This window comes from Lagenorhynchus albirostris, chromosome 6 (genome assembly GCF_949774975.1).
Source record: "Lagenorhynchus albirostris chromosome 6, mLagAlb1.1, whole genome shotgun sequence".
Lineage (NCBI taxonomy): Eukaryota > Metazoa > Chordata > Mammalia > Artiodactyla > Delphinidae > Lagenorhynchus > Lagenorhynchus albirostris.
The window spans coordinates 118419633-118443496 of record NC_083100.1 but is presented as its reverse complement, the minus strand read 5'-3'; the positions used below and the strand labels follow the sequence as shown (position 1 = coordinate 118443496).

Genomic DNA, 23864 nt, shown 5'->3' with positions numbered 1-23864 from the left:
TTTTTAGTTTTTTAAGGAACCTCCATACTGTTCTCCATAATGGCTGTATCAATTTACATTCCCACCAACAGTGCAAGAGGGTACCCTTTTCTCCACACCCTCTCCAGCATTTATTGTTTGTGGATTTTCTGATGAGGCCCATTCTAACTGGTGTGAGGTGATACCTCATTGCAGTTTTGATTTGCATTTCTCTAATAATTAGTGATGTGGAGCAGCTTTTCATGTGCTTCTTGGCCATCTGTATGTCTTCTTTGGAGAAATGTCTATTTAGGTCTTCTGCCCATTTTTGGATTGGGTTGTTTGTTTTTTTGGTATTGAGCTGCATGAGCTGTTTGTATATTTTGGAGATTAATCCTTTGTCAGTTGATTTGTTTGCAAATATTTTCTCCCATTCCAAGGGTTGTCTTTCATCTCGTTTATAGTTTCCTTTGCTGTGCAAAAGCTTTTAAGTTTCATTAGGTCCCATTTGTTTACTTTTTTTTTTTTTTTTTTTGTGGTACACGGGCCTCTCACCACTGTGGCCTCTCCCATTGCGGAACACAGGCTCCAGACACACAGGCCCAGCGGCCATGGCTCACGGGGCCAGCCGCTCTGTGGCCCGTGGGATCCTCCCGGACCTGGGCACGAACCCGCACCCCCTGCAGTGGCAGGCAGACTGTCAACCACTGCGCCACCAGGGAAGCCCCCATTTGTTTACTTTTGTTTTAATTCCGTTACTGTAGGAGGTGGGTCAAAAATGATCTTGCTGTGTTTATGTCAAAGAGTGTTCTTCCTATGTTTTCCTCTAAGTGTTTTATAGTGTCTGGTCTCACATTTAGGTCTTTAATCCATTTTGAGTTTATTTTTGTGTATGGTGGTAGGGAGTGTTCTAATTTCATTCTTTTACATGTAGCTGTCCAGTTTTCCCAGCACCACTTATTGAAGAGACTGTCTTTTCTCCATTTTATATTCTTGCCTCCTTTGTTGTAGCTTAGTTGACCATAGGTGTGTGGGTTTATCTCTGGGCTTTCTCTCCTGTTCCATTGATCTATATTTCTGTTTTTGTGCCAGTACCATATGGTCTTGATTACTGTAGCTTTATAATATAGTCTTAAAGTCAGGGAGTCTGATTCCTCCAGCTCCATTTTTTTTTTCTCTCAAGATTGCTTTGGCTACTCGGGGTCTTTTGTGTCTCAATACAAATTTTAAGATACTTTGTTCTAGTTCTGTAAAAAACGCCACTGGTAATTTGATAGGGATTGCATTGAATCTGTAGATCGCTTTGGGTAGTATAGTCATGTTCACAATATTGATTCTTCCAATCCAAGAACATGGTGTATCTCACCATCTGTGTCATCTTTGATTTCTTTCATCAGTGTCTCACAGTTTTCTGAGTACAGGTCTTTTACCTCCTTAGGTAAGTTTATTCCTAGGTATTTTATTGTTTTTGTTGCTCTGGTGAATGGGATTGTTTCCTTAATTTGTCTTTCTGATCTTTCGTTGTTAAGTGTATAGGAATGCAAGAGAATGCAAGACTCCCAAAACTATGTTGAATAATAATGGTGAGAGTGGATATCCTTGTCTTATTCCTGATCTTAGAGGAAATGCTTTCAGTTTTTCACCGTTGAAAATGATGTTTGCTGTGGGTTTGTCGTATATGGACTTACACATATTATGTTGAAGTAGGTTCCCTCTATGCCCAGTTTCTGGAGGGTTTTTATCATAAATGGGTGTTGAATTTTGTCAAAAGCTTTTTCTGCATCTTTTGAGATGATGGTATGGTTTTTATTCTTCAATTTGTTAATATGGTTTATCACATTGATTGATTTGTGTATATTGAAGAATGCTTGCATCCCTTGGATAAATCCCACTTGATGATGGTGTATGATCCTTTTTTTTTTTTTTTTTTTTTGCGATATGCGGGCCTCTCACTGTTGTGGTCTCTCCCGTTGCGGAGCACAGGCTCCAGACGCACAGGCTCAGCGGCCATGGCACACGGGCCTAGCCACTCCATGGCATGTGGGATCTTCCCGGACCGGGGCACGAACCCGTGTCCCCTGCATTGGCAGGTGGACTCTCAACCACTGCGCCACCAGGGAAGCCCTGTATTATCCTTTTAATGTCTTGTTGGATTCTGTTTGCTAGTGTTTTGTTGCAGATTTTCACATTCATATTCACCAGTGATAGTGGTCTGTAATTTTATTTTTTTGTCGTATTTTTGTCTGGTTTTGGTATCAGGGTGATGGTGGCCTTGTAGAATGTGTTTGGGAGTGTTCCTTCCTCTGCAATTTTTTGGAAGAGTTTGATGAGAAGGATGGGTGTTAGCTCTTCTCTAAATGTTTGATAGAATTCACCTGTGAAGCCATCTGGTCCTGGACTTCCGTTTGTTGGAAGATTTTTAATCACAGTTTCAATTTCATTACTTGTGATTGGTCTGTTCATATTTTCTATTTCTTCCTAGTTCAGTCTTGGAATGTTATACTTTTCTAAGAATTTGTCCGTTTCTTCGAGGTTGTTCATTTTACTGGCATATAGTTGCTTGTCATAGACTCTTATGATGCTTTGTATTGCTGTGGTGGCTGTTGTAACTTCTCCTTTTTCATTTCTCATTTTATTGATTTGAGTCCTCTCTCTCTTTTTCTTGGTGAGTCTGGCTAAAGGCTGATCAATTTTTTTTATCTTCTCAAAGAACCACCTTTTAGTTTTATTGGTCTTTGCTTCTATTTATTTCTGCCCTGATCTTCATGATATCTTTTCTTCTGCTAACTTTGGGTTTTGTTCTTCTTTCTCTAGTTCCTTTAGGTGTAAGGTTAGATTGTTTATTTGAGATTTTTCTTGTTTCTTGAGGTAGGATTGTATTGCTATAAACTTCCCTCTTAGAAATGCTTTTACTGCATTCCATAGCCTTTGAACCTCGTGTTTTCATTGTCATTTGTCTCTAGGTATTTTTTTATTTCCTCTTTGACTTCTTCAGTTATCTCTTGGTTATTTAGTAGCATATTGTTTAGCCTCCATGTGTTTGTGTTTTTTACGTTTTTTCCCCTGTAATTTATTTCTAATCTCATAGTGTTGTGGTTGGAAAAGATGCTTAATATGATTTAAATTTTCTTAAATTTACTGAGGTTTGATTTGTGACCCAAGATGTGATCTGTCCTGGAGAATGTTCCATGTGCACTTGAGAAGAAAGTGTAATCTGCTGTTTTCGGATGGAATGTCCCATAAATATCAATTAAATCTATCTGGTCTATTGTGTCATTTAAAGCTTGTGTTTCCTTATTAATTTTCTGTCCGGATGATCTGCCCATTGGTGTAAGTGAGATGTTAGAGTCCCCCACTATTATTGTGTTACTGTCAATTTCCTCTTACAGCTGTTAGTATTTGCCTTATGTATTGAGGTGCTCCTATGTTGGGTGCATATATATTTATAATTGTTACATTTTCTTTTTAGATTGATCCCTTGATCATTATGTAGTATCCTTCCTTCTCTCTTGTAACATTCTTTATTTTAAAGTCTATTTTATCTGATATGAGTATTGCTACTCCAGCTTTCTTTTGGTTTCCATTTGCATGGAATATCTTTTTCCATCCCCTCACTTTCAGTCTGTATGTGTCCCTAGGTCTGAAGTGGGTGTCTTGTAGACAGCATATATATGGGTCTTGTTTTCATATCCATTCAGCCGGTCTGTGTCTTTTGGTTGGAGCACTTAATCCATTCACATTTAAGGCAGTTATCGATATGTATGTTTGTATTACCATTTTCTTAATTGTTTTGGGTTTGTTTTTGTAGGTCCTTTTCTTCTCGTGTTTTCCACTTAGAGAAGTTCTTTAGAATTTGTTTTAGAGCTCGTTTGGTGGTGCTGAATTCTCTTAGCTTTTGCTTGTCTGTAAAGCTTTTGATTTCTCTGTTGAATCTGAGTGAGATCCTTGTTGGGTAGAGTAGTCTTGGTTGTAGGTTCTTCCCTTTCATCACTTTAAATATATCTTCCACTCCCTCTGGCTTGCAGAGTTTCTGCTTAGAAACCAGCTGTTAACCTTATGGTAGTTCCCTTGTATAGTATTTGTTGTTTTTCCGTTGTTGCTTTTAATAATTTTTCTTTGTCTTTTTAAAAAAATTAATTAATTTATTTTTGGCTGCGTTGGGTCTTCATTGCTGTGCGCAGGCTTTCTCTGGTTGCGGCAAGGGGGGTTACTCTTTATTGCGGTGCGCAGGCTTCTCATTGCGGTGGCTTCTCTTGTGGATCACGGGCTCTAGGTGTTCAGGCTTCAAGAGTTGTGGCTTGTGGGCTCGGTAGTTGTGGCTTGCCAGCTCCAGAGCACAGGCTCAGTAGTTGTGGCGCATGGACTTAGTTGCTCCACGGCATGTGGGATCTTCCCACCCCAGGGATCAAACCCGTGTCCCCTGAATCTGCAGGCGGATTCTTAACCACTGCACCACCAGGGAAGTCCCCTCTTTGTCTTTAATTTTTGTGAATTTGATTCTTATGTGTCTTGGCATGTTTCTCCTTGGGTTTTTCCTGCCTGGGACTCTCTGTGCTTCCTGGACTTGGGTAGCTATTTCCTTTCCCATGTTTGGGAAGTTTTCGACTGTAATCTCTTCAGATATTTTCTCCAGCCCTTTCTCTTTCTCTTCTCCTTCTGGGACCCCTGTAATGCGAATGTTGGTGCGTTTAATGTTGTCCCAGAGATCTCTTAGGTTGTCTTCATTCCTTTTCATTCTTTTTTCTTTATTCTGTTCCATGACAGTGATTTCCACCATTCTGTCTTCCAGGTCACTTATCCATTCTTCTGCCTCAGTTATTCTGCTATTGAGTGTATTTTTCATGTCAGTTATTGTATTGTTCATCTCTGTTTGTTCTTTAATTCTTCTAGGTCTTTGTTAAACATTTCTTGCATCTTCTCACTAGTTGCCTCCATTCTTTTTCCGAGGTCCAGGATTATCTTCACTCGCATTATTCTGAATTTTTTTTCTGGAAGATTGCCTAGCTCCACTTCATTTAGTTGGTTTTCTGGGGTTTTATCTTGTTACTTCATCTGGGACATAGTCCTCTGCCTTTTCATTTCATCTATCTTTCTGTGATTGTGGTTTTTGTTCTGCAGGCTGCAGGATTGTAGTTCTCCTTGCTTCTGCTGCCTGCTGTTTGGTCGATGAGGCTATCTAAGAGGCTTCTGTAGTGTCACTTTGTTTTTGCTGTTGAGGAGTGCCCCATTATGTGATTATGGCACTGTTTGTGTATCCCTTCTCCTGTTGATAGACATTCGATGATTTTTGAGTCTCTACAGCTGCTCTTATCATGCTGTGTAAAAGTCCTTTAGTGAACACGTGTTTTTCCTTTTGGGTAAATAGTTTGAATTAGAATTTGCAGGGTTCTAGGGTGGGTGTGTGTTTACAGTTTCCCAAGGTGGTTGTGCCATTTACATCTGAACCAGCGTGTATGAGAGTTCTAGCCGTTTCTTGACCTCATCAACATGAGGCGTGTCAATCTTTTTAAAAGCTTTAGCTATTCTGCGGGTAGGGTGGGGTGTTAATTTGTTTGTGCTTATTGGCCATTCATAGCTTCCTTTGTTGCTTTCATTGTCATAATAGTTTTCAATTTAAAAACTTACACTGATAAAATTGGATGAAGTGAGTGTATTAAAAATGTTTTTGAAAATATACCTACTTTGATTAAATTGAAAAAAATTAGAGGAAATCATAAATGTAATGATTTTAGTTGCAAGTATCATTCTTTGTGTACCTTGTTATTTTCCAGATACTATGCTGTGTACTTTCATTTTTTTTTAACCTTGTGAGCCATGTTGATGTTGACAAAAAATTAATCAGTCAATCTAAGAAAGAGATAGAAAATTTTATTCAAGCCAAATTGAGGATTATAACCCAGGAACAGAATCTCAGAAAGCTCTGAGAATTATTGTGTTCCTTACAAGTCAAGGCTCAGTTATGTAAGTTTTTTGAGACAGAGGGCTGTACGTTAAATGATGTATTATTGACAGTTTACACAATCCAGATCTAAGCATCATCATGGCCTCTTACAAGAGGAAGAAGGAGGGTTTTCTTTGAGGGTGTTGTCTTGTTGATGCTAGGAGAATGTTGCTGTTTATGGTTGAGCAGGTATTTTTGCTGATAGGGAAGGCTGATCGATGCATAATGCAGGTAAACAATGTACAGTAGGGGGCAGAGAGGAGGCCAAAGGACAGAGAAAGTTTTTCTATGTGTAAATTTTTCTTTTCTTGCCAGGAAATGTGAATTGTTTTTCACATTGAGTGGAAAAAGTTGTCTTAAAATTCCATTTTATAAGCGTGGACATAGATACCACAGAAGTTTAGTGATTTGCTAAGGTGTCATGACTAGTGAATGACAGGTTTGCTGACTCCAAACCTCTTCCTTTTCTTCCTGTGCTCCATGTGGCTCAGTGTAATAGTTCACCTGATGGGAGCAATGACAGCGAACAGGCAGAGGCGGTTCACATGTGGGCCAGACCCAAGCAGTATTTTTATTTTTTAGATTTATTTTTATTACTTTGAAACATTTTTTGGCTGCACCGTGCAGCATGCGGGACCTTATTTCCCCAACCAGGGATCCATCCCGCGCCCCCCTGCAGTGGAAGCGCGGAGTCTTAGCCACTGGACTGCCAGGGAAGTCCCCCCAAGCAGTATTTTTAGAACCTGTTAATTTAGTTAGCATATGTTTATTCTTTGCGTCCTGCTGGAGAGTGGTACCTTGAGAGGGGGAGGTGGGCTATAGAGTATGCAGATTGTGATCCCTATGACAATAATTAAGATGTCTGAAAAAATAGCCAAAAGGCCATTTGTTTTAAAACAAAAATGTTTTGAAGCTACAGAAAGGCATAAACAGAAAAACCCTCATCATTTAGGAATAACCATTGTTAATGTTTTTCATGTATGGTCTTCCAGGCTTTCAAAAATGCAAATGTTTACTAACAATACTAATTATGATGCCAGAACTGGCCTCAGTGGTTTGTATCTTTTCCACTCATAAGGTTGCCATGTCTTCTGTGTTGAATATTCTGCGATGCCCATTTGTTCTGTTGCTTTGGGGAAGTCTGTCATATGGAAAGGGAATCACTTTTTTTTTTTTTTTTAAACAATTTCCTATTGTTGACCATTTAGGTTTTAGATAGTTTTACTATTATAAATAATTTTTAATTACATTCTTGAAGATTATAAGTCATTGGGTATAAGAATGATTATTAGGAAGAAGTTCTAGAAATGAAATTGGGTCAAAAGCACGCACATTTTCAAGCTGTCTGGTCTGTGTCCTTCTTATTCTGAAGAGTAGGTGGCACAGTTCCAGTCTAGCCCCTTAGACATGGTCCTTGTCCCCACACCCCTCAGAATGGGGAAGACTTTGTGTTTAGACTTGTTCTGGCTTTTGCCATTAGAAAATAAAGCCCAGTAGGAAAGAACTTGTGTGCTTTTTCACAGTAAATTTGATTACTAGAACAATGCTTAGTGTATAATAGGTCCTCAGGAATATTGGTTGCATTTGACTGGCAAAAGATACCTCCTTTAAAAGTTTTTTAAAATAATAACATTATTGAGATCTAATTCATCTACTGTAAAATTCAGTCTCTTAAAGTGTATGATTTAGTGATTTTTTTTTTTTGTATATTCACAGAGTTGTGCAACCACCATCACCACTATCTAATTTCAGAACACTTTCACTCCAAAAAGAAACCCTGTGCCCCTTAACAGTCACTCCGCATCTCCCACTCCTCCCAGCCGTTGACAACCGCTAATCTACTTTCTGTTTCTAAAGATGTCCCTGTTCTGGACATTTCATATAAGTGGATTTGTACAATATGTGGCCTTTTGTGTCTGGTGCTTTACACTTAACATAGTGTTTTCAAAGTTCAGCCAAGTTGTATCATTCATGTCGTACTTAACTTTTTAAAATCGCTAAACAATATTCTGTTGTATGGATACAGCACATTTTGTTTAATTCATCAGCTGATGGACATTTAGGTTGTTCTCTCTTTTAAGTTACTATGAATAATGCCGTTATAAACATCTGTGCATAGGTTTTTGTGTGGACATACGTTTTTATTTCTTATGGGCGTATGCCTTGGAGTGGAGTTGCTGAGTTTTACGGTAACTCTATGTTTAATGTTTCGAGGTATAGCCAGACTGTTTTCTTAAGTGGCTGTACCATTTTACATTCCCAGTAGCAATGTATGACAGTTCCAGTTTCTCTGTATCTTTGCAAATGCTTGCTACTGTTCATCTTTTTTATTATACTGTCCTAGGAGATGTGAATTTCCCTGATGACTAATGAAGTTGAGCATCTTTTCATGTGTTCATTAGCCATTTGTATATCTTCTTTGAAGATGTGTCTGTTCAGATTTTTTGTTTATTTTAAAATTGGGTCATTTATCTTTTAATTGTTGAGTTGTCAGAATTCTTTCTTTATTTGTATGTCTTACATCAGATACAAGATTTGGTAATGTATCCTCCCATTCTGTAGGTTATTGCTTCATGTTTACAAAGCAGGTAGACTCTGCCTAGGTGATCACATTGGGTGTTGTGAGAGCCAGAAGCAGGGGTAAAGGTTTTAGGAACTTCACAGAAGGACGCTGGAGACCATTAGCACTGGCAGCCTGGACACGGGGTTTGTAGGACAAATCGTCTGTTTAGAAACTGAGCAACTGAGTGGCGTGATTTCCAGTGGGTGGGTGTGGGCCACTGTCACCAGGTGTGTGCGTCAGCACACAGCTAGGCTGTGGGATCAGGGCTCAGCCCATGGTGCCTTCATACCTGCTACTGAGATAACTGGTAACCAGTTTCTGTTTGATGAATTACAGGATATTGAAGCCAAAAAAGAAGCACAGAAGGAAAAAGAAATTGATGAACAGGAAGCGAATGCCTCGACATTTCATAGAAGTAGGACTCCACTGGATAAAGATCTTATTAATACGGGAATCTATGAATCTTCTGGAAAACAGTGCTTGCCTCTGGTTCAGCTCATACAACAGCTTCTTAGGTAAATAGCATTAGACATATTTTAATTAGGAGGATTATTGGTTTTCATATTAAGATAGTGAGATCGAGTACTAGGGTCTCAAAAATGTGTTTAGTTGTTGATGAAGTACTTTGAAAATTACCTAGGATAGACTTTAGAGCAGATTCTTAAATGTAGGTGAGAGGAGAGGTTAGAATGTATGAAGTAGAACTGGAGATTCTAAAAGTTTTCACACAAGAGAAAATTGGAGTGTGTGATAAACCTAGGATGAGGTTCTTAGCCTCGTTAGTAAGCAGGTAGATACAAGTGAAAATCATCATGGTAAGATTGTTTTTTTTAAACTGGTTGTGTCCTTGCCTCATTCTATATATCATAGAATTATATCTATTAGTTTCTAAGACAACTTTCAAAAGCTGAAATAAGTAAAAGAATGGTGAGCGTTATTGTCAAAGGACTGATCAGAAGGAGGTAAGAATCAGTCAGAGTCAGAATGTACGCAGAGACTCACCTTGGTAAGGGCTGAAGTAGTCAGTCACTGTTTGCTAAAGAATGTCAGCCTGCATTGCGGTGTCCTTCAGAAAGAGCAAAAAAGCTGGGTGGTTTCTGAAAGGCATTTGTTAGACAAGGAAAAATTATTGCTCCTTTATGTAACACAGCTCCGCTCTGTGTAAACCTGGCTCCTGGTTTATTGTTTATACAGAGAGGAAAGAGGGCCTGGTGGGTTGGCTTAGGTACCTAAGTCCAGGGCATTGGTGGGCGGTGTACTGGCGTGGGGTGGCCTGCCCTTCACACCTGGAAACACCAGAATTTGCTGGGCTTTTAAAAGAGGAAGTTTTAGAGCTAGTTCCTGACATATATTTTAGTAAATGCTAATAAAAAACCCCTTGTTTCCTATTTTTTATAATGTGGTGATGATTTTTAAAATCAGTATTCACGCATTCTGATCTTCACTATAACAGTCTGAAATAAAGTGAATTAAGTCAGTGCAGCTGTGGCAGTGACAAGAGCTTGGGAATTGTTCCTAGAAAATTGCAGTTGCGCCTGCTTGTCTAAAGCTGGCCACTGACACCTGCCCAGCATGGTAACTGTGGCAGTAGCAGCAAGAGCAGTGTTTATCTTGCAGAGTTAATCGAGGGTCAAGTGAGAAAATGAACATTGAGTGTTTTGGAGTGAAAAGGTAAAGGTCTCTGGAGAAGTTTTAAAGCAAAAGCAGTATCTCAAGATGTCATTTTCCGTGTTCTTGACTGCCCCTTCCTTTGCCGAGGAGGCTGTGTCTGGGCCCGCTGGTGTCACTGGCAGAGAGCCAGTGCTGGGTTCTCTGACCTCAGTCCTGTCTTAGGTTACTGTTCCCATGAGGGGCCAGCTCTCCTGCTTGTTCAGACTACTTGTTCCCTTGGTGTGTAGAGACCTGTCCATCTTAGCCTACCTACCCCTGTGCTGTTCAGTCTGGCAATCATTTGCCACGTTTGCCTGTGGGTGTCCAGTGTAGCTGAGTCACTGAGTTTTTATTTTTTATTAAAATTAAAATTAAAAAACTTAGACATTCAGCTATTAGATTCAGCTATTAGAAAACTTGTAATTATGTTTGGAATAACTTGGCCATATGAATTTACCTTTTCAGCTCTGCATTTTTATGAGACTTAAGTGCAGATCAAGTATTTGCAGTGAAAATTTAGTTATCTGAATTGAGATGTGCTGTATGTACAAAATACACAGTGGCTTTTGAAGACTTTGTGTCTTCAAAAAACTAATATAAATATCTCAATGCTTTTTCTTATTGGTTTTATGTTGAAATGATAATATTTTAAATATATGGGGATAAGTACATTATTAATACTGATTTTACATGTTCTTTTAATCTTTATTTATGTGACTGGTAGACATTTTAAAGTACACATGTGACTCCCTGGCAGTACTTTTCCGTTGGACAGTGCTCTCTAGCCCATCCTTGCACATTGTCTTCTGAACCTTCCTCTTTACTTTTGGTTCCTTTGGCATGCAGGGAGGAGTTGGCTCCACAGCAGATTTATAATGAAAATGTACCTGTTTGGAAAATACAAAACAAAAACTGAAACATGGAGTAAATAGTACCTTAAAAATTTTTGGAAAATAGAAAAAGAAAAATGCATGTACAGCCCTCTCACTAACAGAATGCCTATGCTCCAGGGTCCTTTCATAAGCATAGATGATGTGCCCCTCCCCTTGCAGAGATAAACTTTAACATTTATTTCTTACCTTAAGTGTCTGTGACTAAAGGAGACTCAGTGTATGGAGTCTAAATACCTCTTGACTGATGCAGTTGTTGAAAAATAGTCTAAAGAGTTACATTTTGGAGATTTTGGAGACATTTCCTATATTTTATTCTTTGGAAGACAGGTTGGAGAAACTGTAGCTTCCCAAAAGTAAGCCATGAAACAGATTTCAGAGTAACTCTTATGCTGGCAAAGAAACACAGAAAACGATTTATATTTGGCAATAGAGAGCTGTGAAGATGTTTAAATTAATGAACTCTATCAGAATTACACACTTTGATTATGATTCTGAATTTTATATTAGGGAAATAAGTTAACATTTGTATTGTATTTTATTACTGTCTTTTGCTCCATCATGTATGGCATAAAACCCAGATTCCAGACCTTTTCTTCTGTTGTGATATGGTTATCAGGTCAGGTTATCAGGTCGTGGAGCAGAAAGGTGAGGTGGACCGCAGGTGAGGCCCTGAGCATCCACCTGCGTTTTGTGTGGCTGGCAGTGCTGAGCACAAGCCAGGGGTCCCTACTGCTCTTTCTTCTCAACTCTGTGGACGTGAGTTGATGTGTGTCTTCTGCTCCTGTCCTCACTCCACTGCTGTAGTGGATGAACCCTGGGGGCTGGTGCGATTGACAGAGGTTCTCCTCAAACCTGCTGTTACGTTAGAAATCAAAGAAGTGGAGCAGAATCCTCTTCCGTGGCCTGGTGTTGTGCAGAGGCTCCAGACTCGCCTCCCCAGTGACAGTGCCAGCTGTCAGCCACTGGCTCTCACCCTTCTGGCTGGGTTGGGGCTGCTGTGGTGGAGCTACACTGACAAGTTCCAGGCTCTGCTTCGGCTCTTTTTTTTTTTTTTTTTTTTTGGCGGTACGCGGGCCTCTCACTGCTGTGGCCTCTCCCGTTGCGGAGCACAGGCTCTGGACGTGCAGGCTCAGCGGCCATGGCTCACGGGCCCAGCCGCTCCGCGGCATGTGGGATCCTCCCGGACCGGGGCACGAACCGGCAGGCGGACTCCCAACCACTGCGCCACCCGGGAAGCCCATCTGCTTCGGCTCTTTAATTTCACTAACTTCCTTCCTTCTGTCTTCAGTATCACGGATCAGACCTTGTTCACCTGGCGCCAAGACTGTCCCTGGGTGGCAGGGTCTTATCTGGTGTTCCCTGTGCCCTCTAAAATCTGCTTTCTCACTGACTTCAGTTACCTTTCTCGGACACAAACAGGATGTCACTTTCCTTTCAAAACTGGTGGCTCAGCATTGCAGAATCTAGTGCCAGCAGCCTGGCACTCCGTCACCTACAGTGTCCACTGTGTCCACTCCCCTTCCTTGTTTTGACCTCTGTGCCCAGGTTCCTTTGCATTCTGCTCATGGAAACAGAACACTTACTACTCTTCTAATTGTACTTTCTTTTCTCCCCATTTACTTACTGATGGTTCATGGCTCAAGTTGGATCCTGCAGTTGGAATTGGATCCTCTGCTCCTTTCCTTGCTGCCGTGTTCTTTGAGCATCTCTTACTCTGACCTGTTTTATTTGTGCCCACTTTGGTCTTCCTTCCTGTAGTTTCTGAGCCCTGGGTATCCCCCCACATGGCCCACCTGGGTGTTTACTTGATTAAGTCCGAAGGCACACTTGTGAGGCAGATGCAGAAATGCTAGTGGGTCTTGTCTTTAAGGATAGTGTCACATTTATATTTGAAATGCAGATTTGGACAAAAAATAATAAGTTACTTTTCCTTCCAAAGGTTTGTACAGGGGTTTCCTATCATTTTGGACTGTTCCATGCAACTCTTAGGAGCACATCTATAAAGCAAAGGGTATCATTCTACCTCTTGTGTCTTCCGTGTGCCTCTGCTCAGTTTTGAATGAGGTGTGCTTATTGCAGATACAGCTGACACACATTTGGGGAAGGAAGCCAGCTGCAGGTCACTTGGGTGTATGATCTTTATTTCTGATTTTAGTTTATGTTGTGATTTTTTTTTTTACAACTCCTCTCCCCCTTTAAAAACAAGCATAATTTGTTTAATTTTGCAATCCTCTTTCTCCTGCATAGAAACATTGCTTCTCAGACAGTAGCCAGATTGAAAGATGTTGCCCGTCGGATATCATCATGTCTAGACTTTGAGCAACATAGTCATGAGAGATCTGCTTCATTGGATTTGTTGCTGCGTTTTCAGCGCTTACTTATCAGTAAACTTTATCCAGGAGAAAATGTTGGTCAGACTTCAGATATTTCTAGTAAGTTACTTAAAATGTTAAAGTGTCTTGTGTGTATTTTGGCTTTTTTATTTAGGCTTCTTGACATGCCTATTCTGCATGCCCAGATGTGTAGTTCTTATACTGTTAGATGCACCAATTTTGGGGGATTTCATTTTGCATCCACTTTTTTTGGACAGATATTTCTATATTAGACTCATCAATATTTTTTATTTCATTGTGTTAACATTTAAATTCCTCAGACATGAGAAATAGCATCCTTTATGTTCAGGTCAGTCTTACAGAAGATTTATCAGACTTATTCAACGGGTTAGTTGTGGACTGTTAGAGATTGACATAATGTGGGGACGAAATAGTGACCTAATGTTTGTATGTCACCCTGGTAAGCTAGATGGGTGTAGTAGGAGGAATGCATTATTGTTGAAGGAAGACTGAATCTCAGTTATAGCTCTGGTTTATTAGCTGTTGGACACGGGACTAAGTCTCCTGGGGGCTGTAGATTGCTCACCTACAGAGTTAGGTTAAGAAGACTTGAGGGTGCCTGTGAGAATGAAAATAGGATGATACATAAGTGCTCAGTTCTGTGTACAACGTAGAGTAGAGCACTTTCCACAAACTCCAAAAGGAGTGCCTGGCTCTTTATAAGGTAGTTTTCTCTGTCAGTGATGGAAAGGTTTGCTACTTCTGTTAATTTTTTTTTTTTTTTTTCGCGGTATGCGGGCCTCTCACTGTTGTGGCCTCTCCCGTTGCGGAGCACAGGCTCCGGACGCGCAGGCTCAGCGGCCATGGCTCACAGGCCCAGCCGCTTCGCGGCATGTGGGATCTTCCCGGACCGGGGCACGAACCCGTGTCCCCTGCATCGGCAGGCGGACTCTCAACTACTCCGCCACCAGGGAAGCCCTGTTAATATTTTCATAGCCAGTATAGTCTAAAACAATTTTGTTACTTCCTGAAAATCGTTAGGCACTTGTAGAGGATGGAAAATTTCAGGTTGAAATCGGTGAACCATTTCAGTCTGAAAGAGGTGACCATCTCAATGTCATAAAGTTACAAGAACTAAAAAGCTTTTAAGAGCCATGTAGGAGGAAAAGTTGAAGATTTTTTTTTTTTAATATTTATTTATTTGGCTGTGCTGGGCCTTAGTTGCAGCACGCAGGATCTTCGCTGCCATGTGTGGGATCTAGTTCCCTGACCAGGGATCGAACCAGGGCCCCCTACATTGGGATTGTGGAGTCTTAACCACAGGACCGCCAGGAAAGCTCCGAAAAGTTGAAGATTTTTATAAGATTGAAAAATGCCTAACTTTGTTCACTGGGAGTAATTTTCAGGCATTAAGTCTTGGACTTAGAAAACATGTATATTGGATATAAGGTTTTAGAACTCTAAGTTATGACTTTAGTATTCTTACTTGAAGTTTTTAGATACTATATAGTGCAGTGTATAAAAATCAGTATATCCAAATTCAGTTTCTCAAATTATGTGATATAAAAGGAGCCAAGGACTAAATAAGTAAGATTAACCGCTCCTGTTTGAGAAAATTATTATAGGTAAAATATGTATAGATGAGAGTAGAATAGTGGAACGATGAAGTTTATTTACAAAGTAAATTTTAATAGTGCAAATGAAATTGTCTAAATCTTCCCTTCAGGTCCTGAACTAATGGGGGTTGGTTCCTTGCTGAAGAAGTACACAGCCCTTTTGTGCACACACATTGGAGATATACTGCCCGTGGCAGCCAGCATTGCTTCCACTAGCTGGAGGCACTTTGCAGAGGTGGCCTGCATTGTGGAAGGGGACTTCACTGGTACTTACCTTGTTTCCTAAATGTGGGCATGTATTTATTTTCCGAGATTGATGAGATTTAAAATTTATCATTTTGTGGTAAACCTGCATGCCTTTACCCCACACATCTTCTAGTCCTGTAGCCCTTTCTCCTTTCGTTTTTTTAGTTACTGACAGTTCTGTGGTTGAGCAACCTGGTATGGGAGTCACGTCACTGTATCATATACAGTGATACATATAATTGGTGATTTAGAGTCATACCACCATTATTAACACTTCAATAATGAGGTTAATGGTAATTGTCTAATTTTATTTCAGCAGCATAAGAATTAGTTGCCCCTTTTAGGACCTTAATAAATTCCTATATTGCTTAATATTTTTTCAAGTTAATTCTGTGACAGAGTATTGAGTGCCTTTTTTCTGATAATAAGCTTAGTGGCAAACACTTAGTTTTCTCAATAAAAGACCCTAGTTAATACTTTTGTGTTGAAACACAGTGTTTTTGAAAAGTATTCTTATAACTCAGAGGCTTCTGTTTGATACCTATATTTGTTTCTTTCAGAATGAAAGAGAAAATAATCCTGTAGAAATATGCTAAAGGATGAGCATTCCTTATTTTGTGATTTATCAGAATTTAAACATAGCACAAGCTTACAGAATGGTTTTATAGGATGAACACTTTTGTTTAAATCTTATGCCTTTTTTTTTTCTTTTTAAATGTAGGTATTCTCCTTCCAGAACTAGTAGTTTCTGTAGTGCTTCTGCTCAGTAAAAATGCTGGTCTCATGCAGGAGGCTGGAGCTGTCCCTCTGCTGGGTGGCCTGTTAGAACATCTGGATCGGTTCAACCACCTGGCACCAGGAAAGGAAAGGGACGACCATGAAGAGTTAGCCTGGCCCGGCATCATGGGTATGGCATCTTAACTTAAAGACTTTCACTGAGGAAAGTTTTGTCCTAGTCTATTCTGTTCTTGCCTTTTCATTTGAAAGACTATTTAACAAAGGAAGACCAGTTATTGCCATTTTCACTGATGGTAGTGTAAATGGAAAACAAAGATAATCCAAATCAGAACAGATTTGGGTTATATTTAAGGAAAATTTTTCTGTTAGAAATGGTTGTTACATCCCAAATTGGATTATTTTAGAACATTCTGGAAAACCCTTTCTTGGAAATTGTCTCCAGAAGGTACTGTTGAGGTGGCTAGATATGGTCCCACTTTGGAGGCAGACATTAATATGGGAGGACTTTCTTAAACTCATTGGTGTTATGTGACATGAGTTATGGAGTTCCCATAGTCAGCTGAGCACTTCCCATCCGTACTGTCTCTAGTGCTTACCAAATTGGAATGAAACTTGTCTTCTCAAAGTTTTGAACTTTGATGCTTTTGAATCTAAGTATTATGACTTCCTGAACTCACAGAATTAATTGAAGTTGTGGTTCAACTTTCATTTTATAGGAAAGCTCAAGCAAGGTAGGCCTTTTCTTATGCCATTGTAGATTGTCATTTCTATAACATAGGAGCTTAAAACGAAAAGTAACAGTTGTCCTGAGGAAAATAACTGACCTTAGGATATTGAGCATAATTTTTTATTTTTTAGTATAGCTAATATTTTCAACACGATTCATTTACTGTTGTGAACTTAAATGGTCATTTGTGACTTTTGTCTGTTTACTGTGTATGGTTGAAGGCATATAACTTGATCAGCAGTTCAAACATACTCATTGTAAAACCTTTTTTTATTGTGAAGTATAACATGTACACAAAAGTACCGAAAGCAGCTTTGGGACTGATCACAGGGGAAGCTGTTCATTAAGCAGGACCCTCCCAAACACTGTCTCTGTCTCCCTGAAAGATTCCCCTCTCTGGGCTTGTGTGCTTGCCGCTCCCCTGCTTCTCTTGATCATTTTATCAGATAGGCATGTTCCCCATAACAACCTAGTTGTTTAAACATCCTCATGTCTTTTGCTTGGTGGTTTGTAAGGCGTGTTTTAGTACAGAATGCCAGGTTCCACAGTGATTGTGCCTCATCTCTACAAAGTGTGGGAGTTCTCCCTGTCCCTCCTCTGTGCCAAGAGATCGCATGCCATTTTTTTCCATATGCATTTTGTCCGTAGATTGTTGTGCCAGCACGCTTGGGTGAAAGGACCGTTGTGGGCTCTCCTCTAGAGTGCCACTTTTGTCTGAATCAGGTGACTCTGCCCGTGTCTGCTTCTGAGCACAGCTTTGCCCCGGAAATACTGCACTTGCTGGCGCCTCTAGTGCACTGTGGAATAGAAATGGTGATAATGGGCATCCTTGTCTTGTTCCTAAGAGCAGAGGGAAAACTTCCCAGAGTTCACACATGAAGTATGATGTTTGCTGTAGGACTTTCTTTGTAGATACCTTAAAATATTAAGTTTGTTTCCTTCGTTTCTGCTTTGTGATGAGTCTTTAATGGTGAATGGATTTTTAAAATTATTTATTTATATTTTATTTATTTATTTTCGGCTGTGTTGGGTCTTTGTTGCTGTGCGTGGGCTTTCTCTAGTTGCGGCGAGGAGGGACTACTCTTCGTTGTGGTGCACGGGCTTCTCATTGCGGTGGCTTCTCTTGTTGTGGAGAATGGGCTCTAGGTGTGCGGGCTTCGGTAGTTGCAGCACGTGGGCTCAGTAGTTGTGGCTCGTGGGCTTTAGAGCGCAGACTCAGTAGTTGTGGCGCATGGGCTTAGTTGCTCCCTGGCATGTGGGATCTTCCTGCACCAGGGATTGAATCCGTGTCCTCTGCATTGGCAGGTGGATTCTTAACCACTGTGCCACCAGGGAAGTCCCGTGAATGGATATTAAGTTTCATCAAATACTTTTTCTGCAACTCTTGATGATTATACAGTTTTTTTCCATCCATGTTGTCACAAATGGCAAAATTTCATTCTTTTTTATGGCTGAGTAGTATTCCATCACATATATTTGGTATATATATATGTATATATGGTGTATATATGTGTGTGTGTGTATACATACACATATACAAACCACACCTTTTTTATCCATTCATCTGTTGATGGATACTTGACCGTTTTCACCTTTTGGCTGTTGTGACTAATGCTCCTGTGAATATGACTGTGTAGATGTCTGAGTCCCTGCTTTCACTTCTTTTGGGTATATAGCCAAAAGTGGGATTGCTGAATCATATGATAATTCCATGTTTAATTTCTTAAGGAATTGCCATACTGTTTTCCACAGTAGCTGTACCATTTTATATTCCCGCAGGCAATGCACAAGGAAGGGTTCTAATTTCTCCACCTCTTTGCCAACACTTGTTGTCTGTTTTTTAAATAATAGCCATCCTGTTTGGATGAAGTGGTATTACATTGTAGTTTTTTTTTTTTTTTTTTGGCGGTACGTGGGCCTCTCACTGCTGTGGCCTCTCCCGTTGCAGAGCACAGGCTCCGGACGCGCAGGCTCAGCAGCCATGGCTCACGGGCCCAGCCGCTCCGCGGCATGTGGGATCCTCCCAGACCGGGGCACGAATCCACGTCCCCTGCATCGGCAGGCGGACTCTCAACCACTGCGCCACCAGGGAAGCCCTACATTGTAGTTTTGATTTGGTTTTCCCTAATGATTAGTGGTGTTGTGCATCTGTTTATATGCCTGTTGACGATGTGCGTATCTTTGGAGAAATGTCTTTTCAAATCTTTTTCCAACTTTTGTTTTTTTGCCATCCTGTGTGATCTTAGTTCCCCGACCAGGGATTGAACCCGTGCCCCTGCAGTGGAAGTGCAGAGTCCTAACCACTGGACCACTGGGGAATCCCTCTTTTTCCTACTTTTGAGCCAGATTTTTTGTTGTTATTGTAGAGTTGTAGGAGTTTCTTATGTATTCTGGGTATATATGATTTGCAAATATTTTCTCTCATTCTGTGGGTTGCTTTTTCATTCTGTTGATAGTGTACTTTGATTTTTTTTGGATGAAGGTTGCCTGTGCATTTGGTGTTTTGTCTAAAAATATCATTGCCAAATCCAGTGTCATTAAGCTTTCCTCCTATGTTTTCTTCTAAGATACACACACACGCACACACACACACACACGTGTTTTTTTTTTTGGCTGTGCCGTTCAGCATGTGGGATCTTAGTTCCCCAACCAGGGATCAAACCCGTACCCCTTGCCTTGGAAATGCAGAGTCTCAACCACTGGACTGCCAGGGAAGTCCAAGAGTTTTCTGTTTTATAGTTTTAGCTCTTATGTTTAGGTCTTTAATCTATTTTGAGTTAATTTTTGTGTATGGTGAAAGGTAGGGGTCCAACTTGATTCATTTGCAATTGAATATTCAGTTTTCCCAGCACCATTTATTTCTAAAGACTGTCCTTTTTTCCCCATTGAATGGTCTTGCCACCCTTGTCAAAAAAATCATTTGACTATATATTGTGAGGGTTTATTTCTGGGCTCTCTATTCTGTTGATCCAAATGTCTGTCATTATGCTGATACCACACTGTTCTTTCTTTCTTTCTTTTTCTTCTTTCTTAAGGTTTAATCTGACATTTTTCTAACTTTCTGAGAAATGATAATTGTTAGCATACTGATGTTTTTGTAATATGTTTATTTTGAAAGTTTTCTAACAGAGATAAAAGAGAGAATAATAAAATGAATGTAGAATAAAAAGTATTCACAATCCTGGGGACTTTCCTGGCATTTCAGTGGTTAGGACTCTGAGCTTCCACTGCAGGGGGCACAGGTTCCATTCCCCGTTGGGAACTAAGATCCCACATGCTGCGTGGTGTGGCCAAAAAAAAAAAAAACAAAAACAAAAAAACTCACATTCCCGAAGCATTCCTACACTTTCTATCTGATTGATTGATTGTATTATTTTAAAGCATATTTCTGTCTAAAACATTTTCATACACGTCACCTGATAAGAAGAACTTTTTTGGGAGAATAAAACCACAATCTCATTTTCCTAAGATTAACAGTGATTGATTAATCTTTTTATTAGTGGTTATTTTGAGTCAGGATCTAAACAAGTTCTGTACGTTGCAGTTGGGTGATACATACTTGAGTCTCTTTTTCCCCAACAGCTATTTCCAGGCTCTCCTCTCCCTCTCTTTTGTCATACTGTTTATTTTTCAAAGAAGTAGGACATTTGTTCTGGAGAATTTCACATTTTCTGAACTTGGTTGATTGCATTTTCTTCTTCAAATCTTAACATCTTCTGTCAGTTACGTTTTCTGTAAACTGCTGATAATATGTATAGGCTTAATGAGATTCGGATTCAGTTTTGATGGGTCAGAGTGTGTGCGCTTTTTGTTTCATCGGCTCAGAGGCCTGTGATGGTGGGCGGCCCCACCTTCACTTCTGTTCACATGGACCAGGGAGTTCATGTATAACGTGTCCTCTGTGCAGTCCCCCAGCAACCTTGCCCTCAGCTCTCTGGTAGCATAAGATACAGTTTGCACAGGGAGGATGTGATCCTGGCTTGATTCACCACCACCCCACCCCTCGTTAACCATTTTTTGTAATATTAAGTTGGAGTCCTAATGCTTCCAAAGGTGACCCATGAGGTTTTCTTGTTTTTTTGAGTATCATTATGAACTCATTGAATTTTATTGATTTTATGTTTGTTAACTTTTTAGCTTTTCTTTTTTCCTAATATATACATTTAAAGGTAGAAATGCCCTCAAACATACATTTAGCTGTATGTCACAAGTGTTGATCTGTAGTGTTTTCATTATTGTTCATTTCAGTTGTCTGATTTCCGTAGTCATTTTTTTCTGGGAATTTATGAAATATATTTTATAATTTTCAAATATGTAGAGGTTTTTATTTATTTTTTGTTACCTGTTTCTGCTATTCATTCGTTTGTTTGTTTATTTACTTATTTATTTATTTTTGGCCGTACCACACGGCTTGCGAGATTGAACCTAGGCCCTTGGCAGTGAAAGCGTGGAGTCCTAACCATTGGGCCCCCGGGGAATTCCGTTACCTATTTCTAACTTAACTGCATTGTAGTCAGTGTCCCTGCTGTGTAACTTGACTTACTTGAAATCTTTTGAGATTTGCTCTAATGCTTGGTATATGGCCAGACTTGCTATTCATGCTGTTCATGTGGTGTTTTTGTTTTTAAATCATTCTGTATCCTTGCTGAATTTTTGTTTGTGGTGACAGTTATAGGAAGAGGTATGTTAATTTCTCATTGTGTTTGTGGATTTGTCTATTTCACCTTGTAGTTCTTTCACACAGTTTGTACTAGTCATGTTATCTATTGATCTATTGATTCATTGACTTTGGTTTCTGTATACACAGAGTCATTTTTTACAGGTCAGAACTGTAGAAATAATGAGGAAGTGACGCTTATACGCAAAGCTGATTTGGAGAACCATAATAAAGATGGAGGCTTCTGGACTGTGATTGATGGGAAAGTGTATGATATAAAGGACTTCCAGACGCAGTCATTAACAGGAAATAGTATTCTTGGTAAGGCCTCTCTTTTTACTTCATGGTTAGTAGTTTCAGGTGTGTTATTTTAAGCAGAGCGTTTGGTTTAAAATAATCAATTTAGTACTGCTCCAGCACCCGTACATTTCAATCTGTCAGTGACTTTGGGGTCTGTCCTATCACAGCAAATTCAGGCACATATGCAAAATTTCTTATCATTATGCATTTTTTGTTCCAACACTTGTTGGAACTTGTTCCAAGTTCTGAGTTGACCCAGACAGCCCTGGCAGAGGATGAGAGATCACATTACTTTGGTAACCCTCACTTTGGAGTTAACCTGCCTAATCTATTTCCTACTTGCCATTTCTACTATAAATGCCTAGGCAAACTGTACTGAAGTCATGTTGCTTTTGTTTGTTATGTTGCAGCTCAGTTTGTAGGGGAAGACCCAGTGGTAGCTTTGGAAGCTGCTTTGCAGTTTGAAGACACACGGGAATCAATGCATGCCTTCTGTGTTGGCCAGTATCTGGAGGTGAGGCTGTGTGCAGTGAGCACCAAGGTGGACTTTAGTGGAGAACCTCTCTGGATATTTCTGAGAAGTGGTTTTTACCCTGAAATATTGCTGGTTGGATCTTTTGGGGGAGGGGGTCATTATTAAGTGATAAACATAAAGATCTTTTAGAGATGTTTTTTCATAAATCAGTTTACATTTATTCATGTAGTTTATGATGTATTAGCCTTGAAAAATTATTTTAAAATTGTTAATTTGTAAGAAACGTAGACCTTGTTCCACAAAAAAAAAAAAGAGGTTAACTTTTTGTCTTTATGATTTTATTGTAATCCTATGTAGAAATTTGGAAGGACTTAACCATCTTGAGATATATATTTTTGGGGAGGAACTATTTAGTAGCATAATTTTTTAGAATAGAAATATGTCCATTCTATATATTCATTAGCATTGGGATTCATATATTGGGATTGGCTTTCCAGATATGGATACAGAGGTAATAAAATTTATTAAGTTATGCCTCAAGGGTAATGTTTGCAGCATTTTATGAAGGGAAAATTAACTTTGTTTATAAATTGTCATGTGGCTGGCAACATTTAAGATTATTTTCATTAGATCCTTTTCTTTTCTAACTTCTATTTGATTCCCTAAGGAATTTTCTAGCCAAGTGGTTTATCCTTGCTTTGGATTTTCTACCAGACTTATGCATATACTGTCTGCTTTATATCTTCTGTTATTTTGGTAGCAGCCTGATCTCTCTATTATAGGATATAGTCTTTATTATGGCAGTATGTCTTGTTTAAGGTTAAAGCTGTTGGTCTTGGTTTAATGTTAATTAACGCTGTTTTCTCATACTACTAATCTCATCATACTAATGTTGAAATTTGTCTTTTGCAGCCTGACCAAGAAATTGTTACCATACCAGATTTGGGAAGTCTGTCTTCACCTCTTATAGACACTGAAAGAAATCTGGGCCTACTCCTTGGGTTACACGCTTCCTATTTAGCTATGAGCACACCGCTATCTCCAGTTGAGGTCGAATGCGCCAGTAAGAAAAATTTTGTTTTCTGCTAACAGATTAGCAGGTTATTTTAGCTGAGCTGTAAGTGCTACTGAGAATAGAACAGGAAGAATCAACACAGTTATTGGTGAGGAAAAATAAGGATAGTGAGACTAAACCAGTTAATAGAAATAGATGTGAGCGGCTTTCATTTGTGCTCACGATCTGTGGCAGCACAGGAAGCTAACAGGTATGTAGGAATGTTGGGCCTGTGCGTGGTCTCACTTCTGCATCCTCTAACAGATCGGCTCAACTCGACTGACATCTCCCTGTGTGCCTAGAAATCCACGTGATGTGGATTGGCTGTTCCTCTTAGGAATGCTGTTCTATTTGAGCATTGCGTTTTTACCAGACTCAAATCCAATACATTTTGTGATGGCAGCCTTTGTAACCACCTAAAGTATTACATTTTCTCCCTATCCCATATGATAGGTTTAAATATCTCTTCACATATCTTTGCATTTCTCCATCTGTCTTTCACTGACTATCCAACAAGTATCTATCGAGTAATTTCTCATGTGAATTACCATGTTAGTCTCTAACATGGGTGTAGTAGGTGTAGAATTAGGTGCACCTCTGCCCTCAGGTGCTTCTTGTGTGATGATGAGCCAGACATGGTAAGCAGGTCAGGTTGGATGGTGTTAGAGGATAAAATGGAGACATTTGTAAGTGGTTTGGGAAGTGGGGATGGG

At 39.7% G+C, this 23864-nt stretch overlaps 1 protein-coding gene across 1 annotated transcript in view; it reads left to right on the top strand.

Annotated features, from left to right (window-relative positions):
• The window catches only part of HERC2 (HECT and RLD domain containing E3 ubiquitin protein ligase 2), a 230619-nt gene that overhangs the window by 69200 nt on the left and 137555 nt on the right, over window positions 1–23864 (top strand). The window contains exons 20-26 of the mRNA XM_060153132.1: window positions 8799–8977; window positions 13253–13437; window positions 15065–15220; window positions 15922–16107; window positions 21473–21643; window positions 22033–22136; window positions 23010–23160. Of these exons, the coding sequence (XP_060009115.1) occupies window positions 8799–8977; window positions 13253–13437; window positions 15065–15220; window positions 15922–16107; window positions 21473–21643; window positions 22033–22136; window positions 23010–23160 (1132 nt within the window). The remainder of the gene's footprint in view (window positions 1–8798; window positions 8978–13252; window positions 13438–15064; window positions 15221–15921; window positions 16108–21472; window positions 21644–22032; window positions 22137–23009; window positions 23161–23864) is intronic.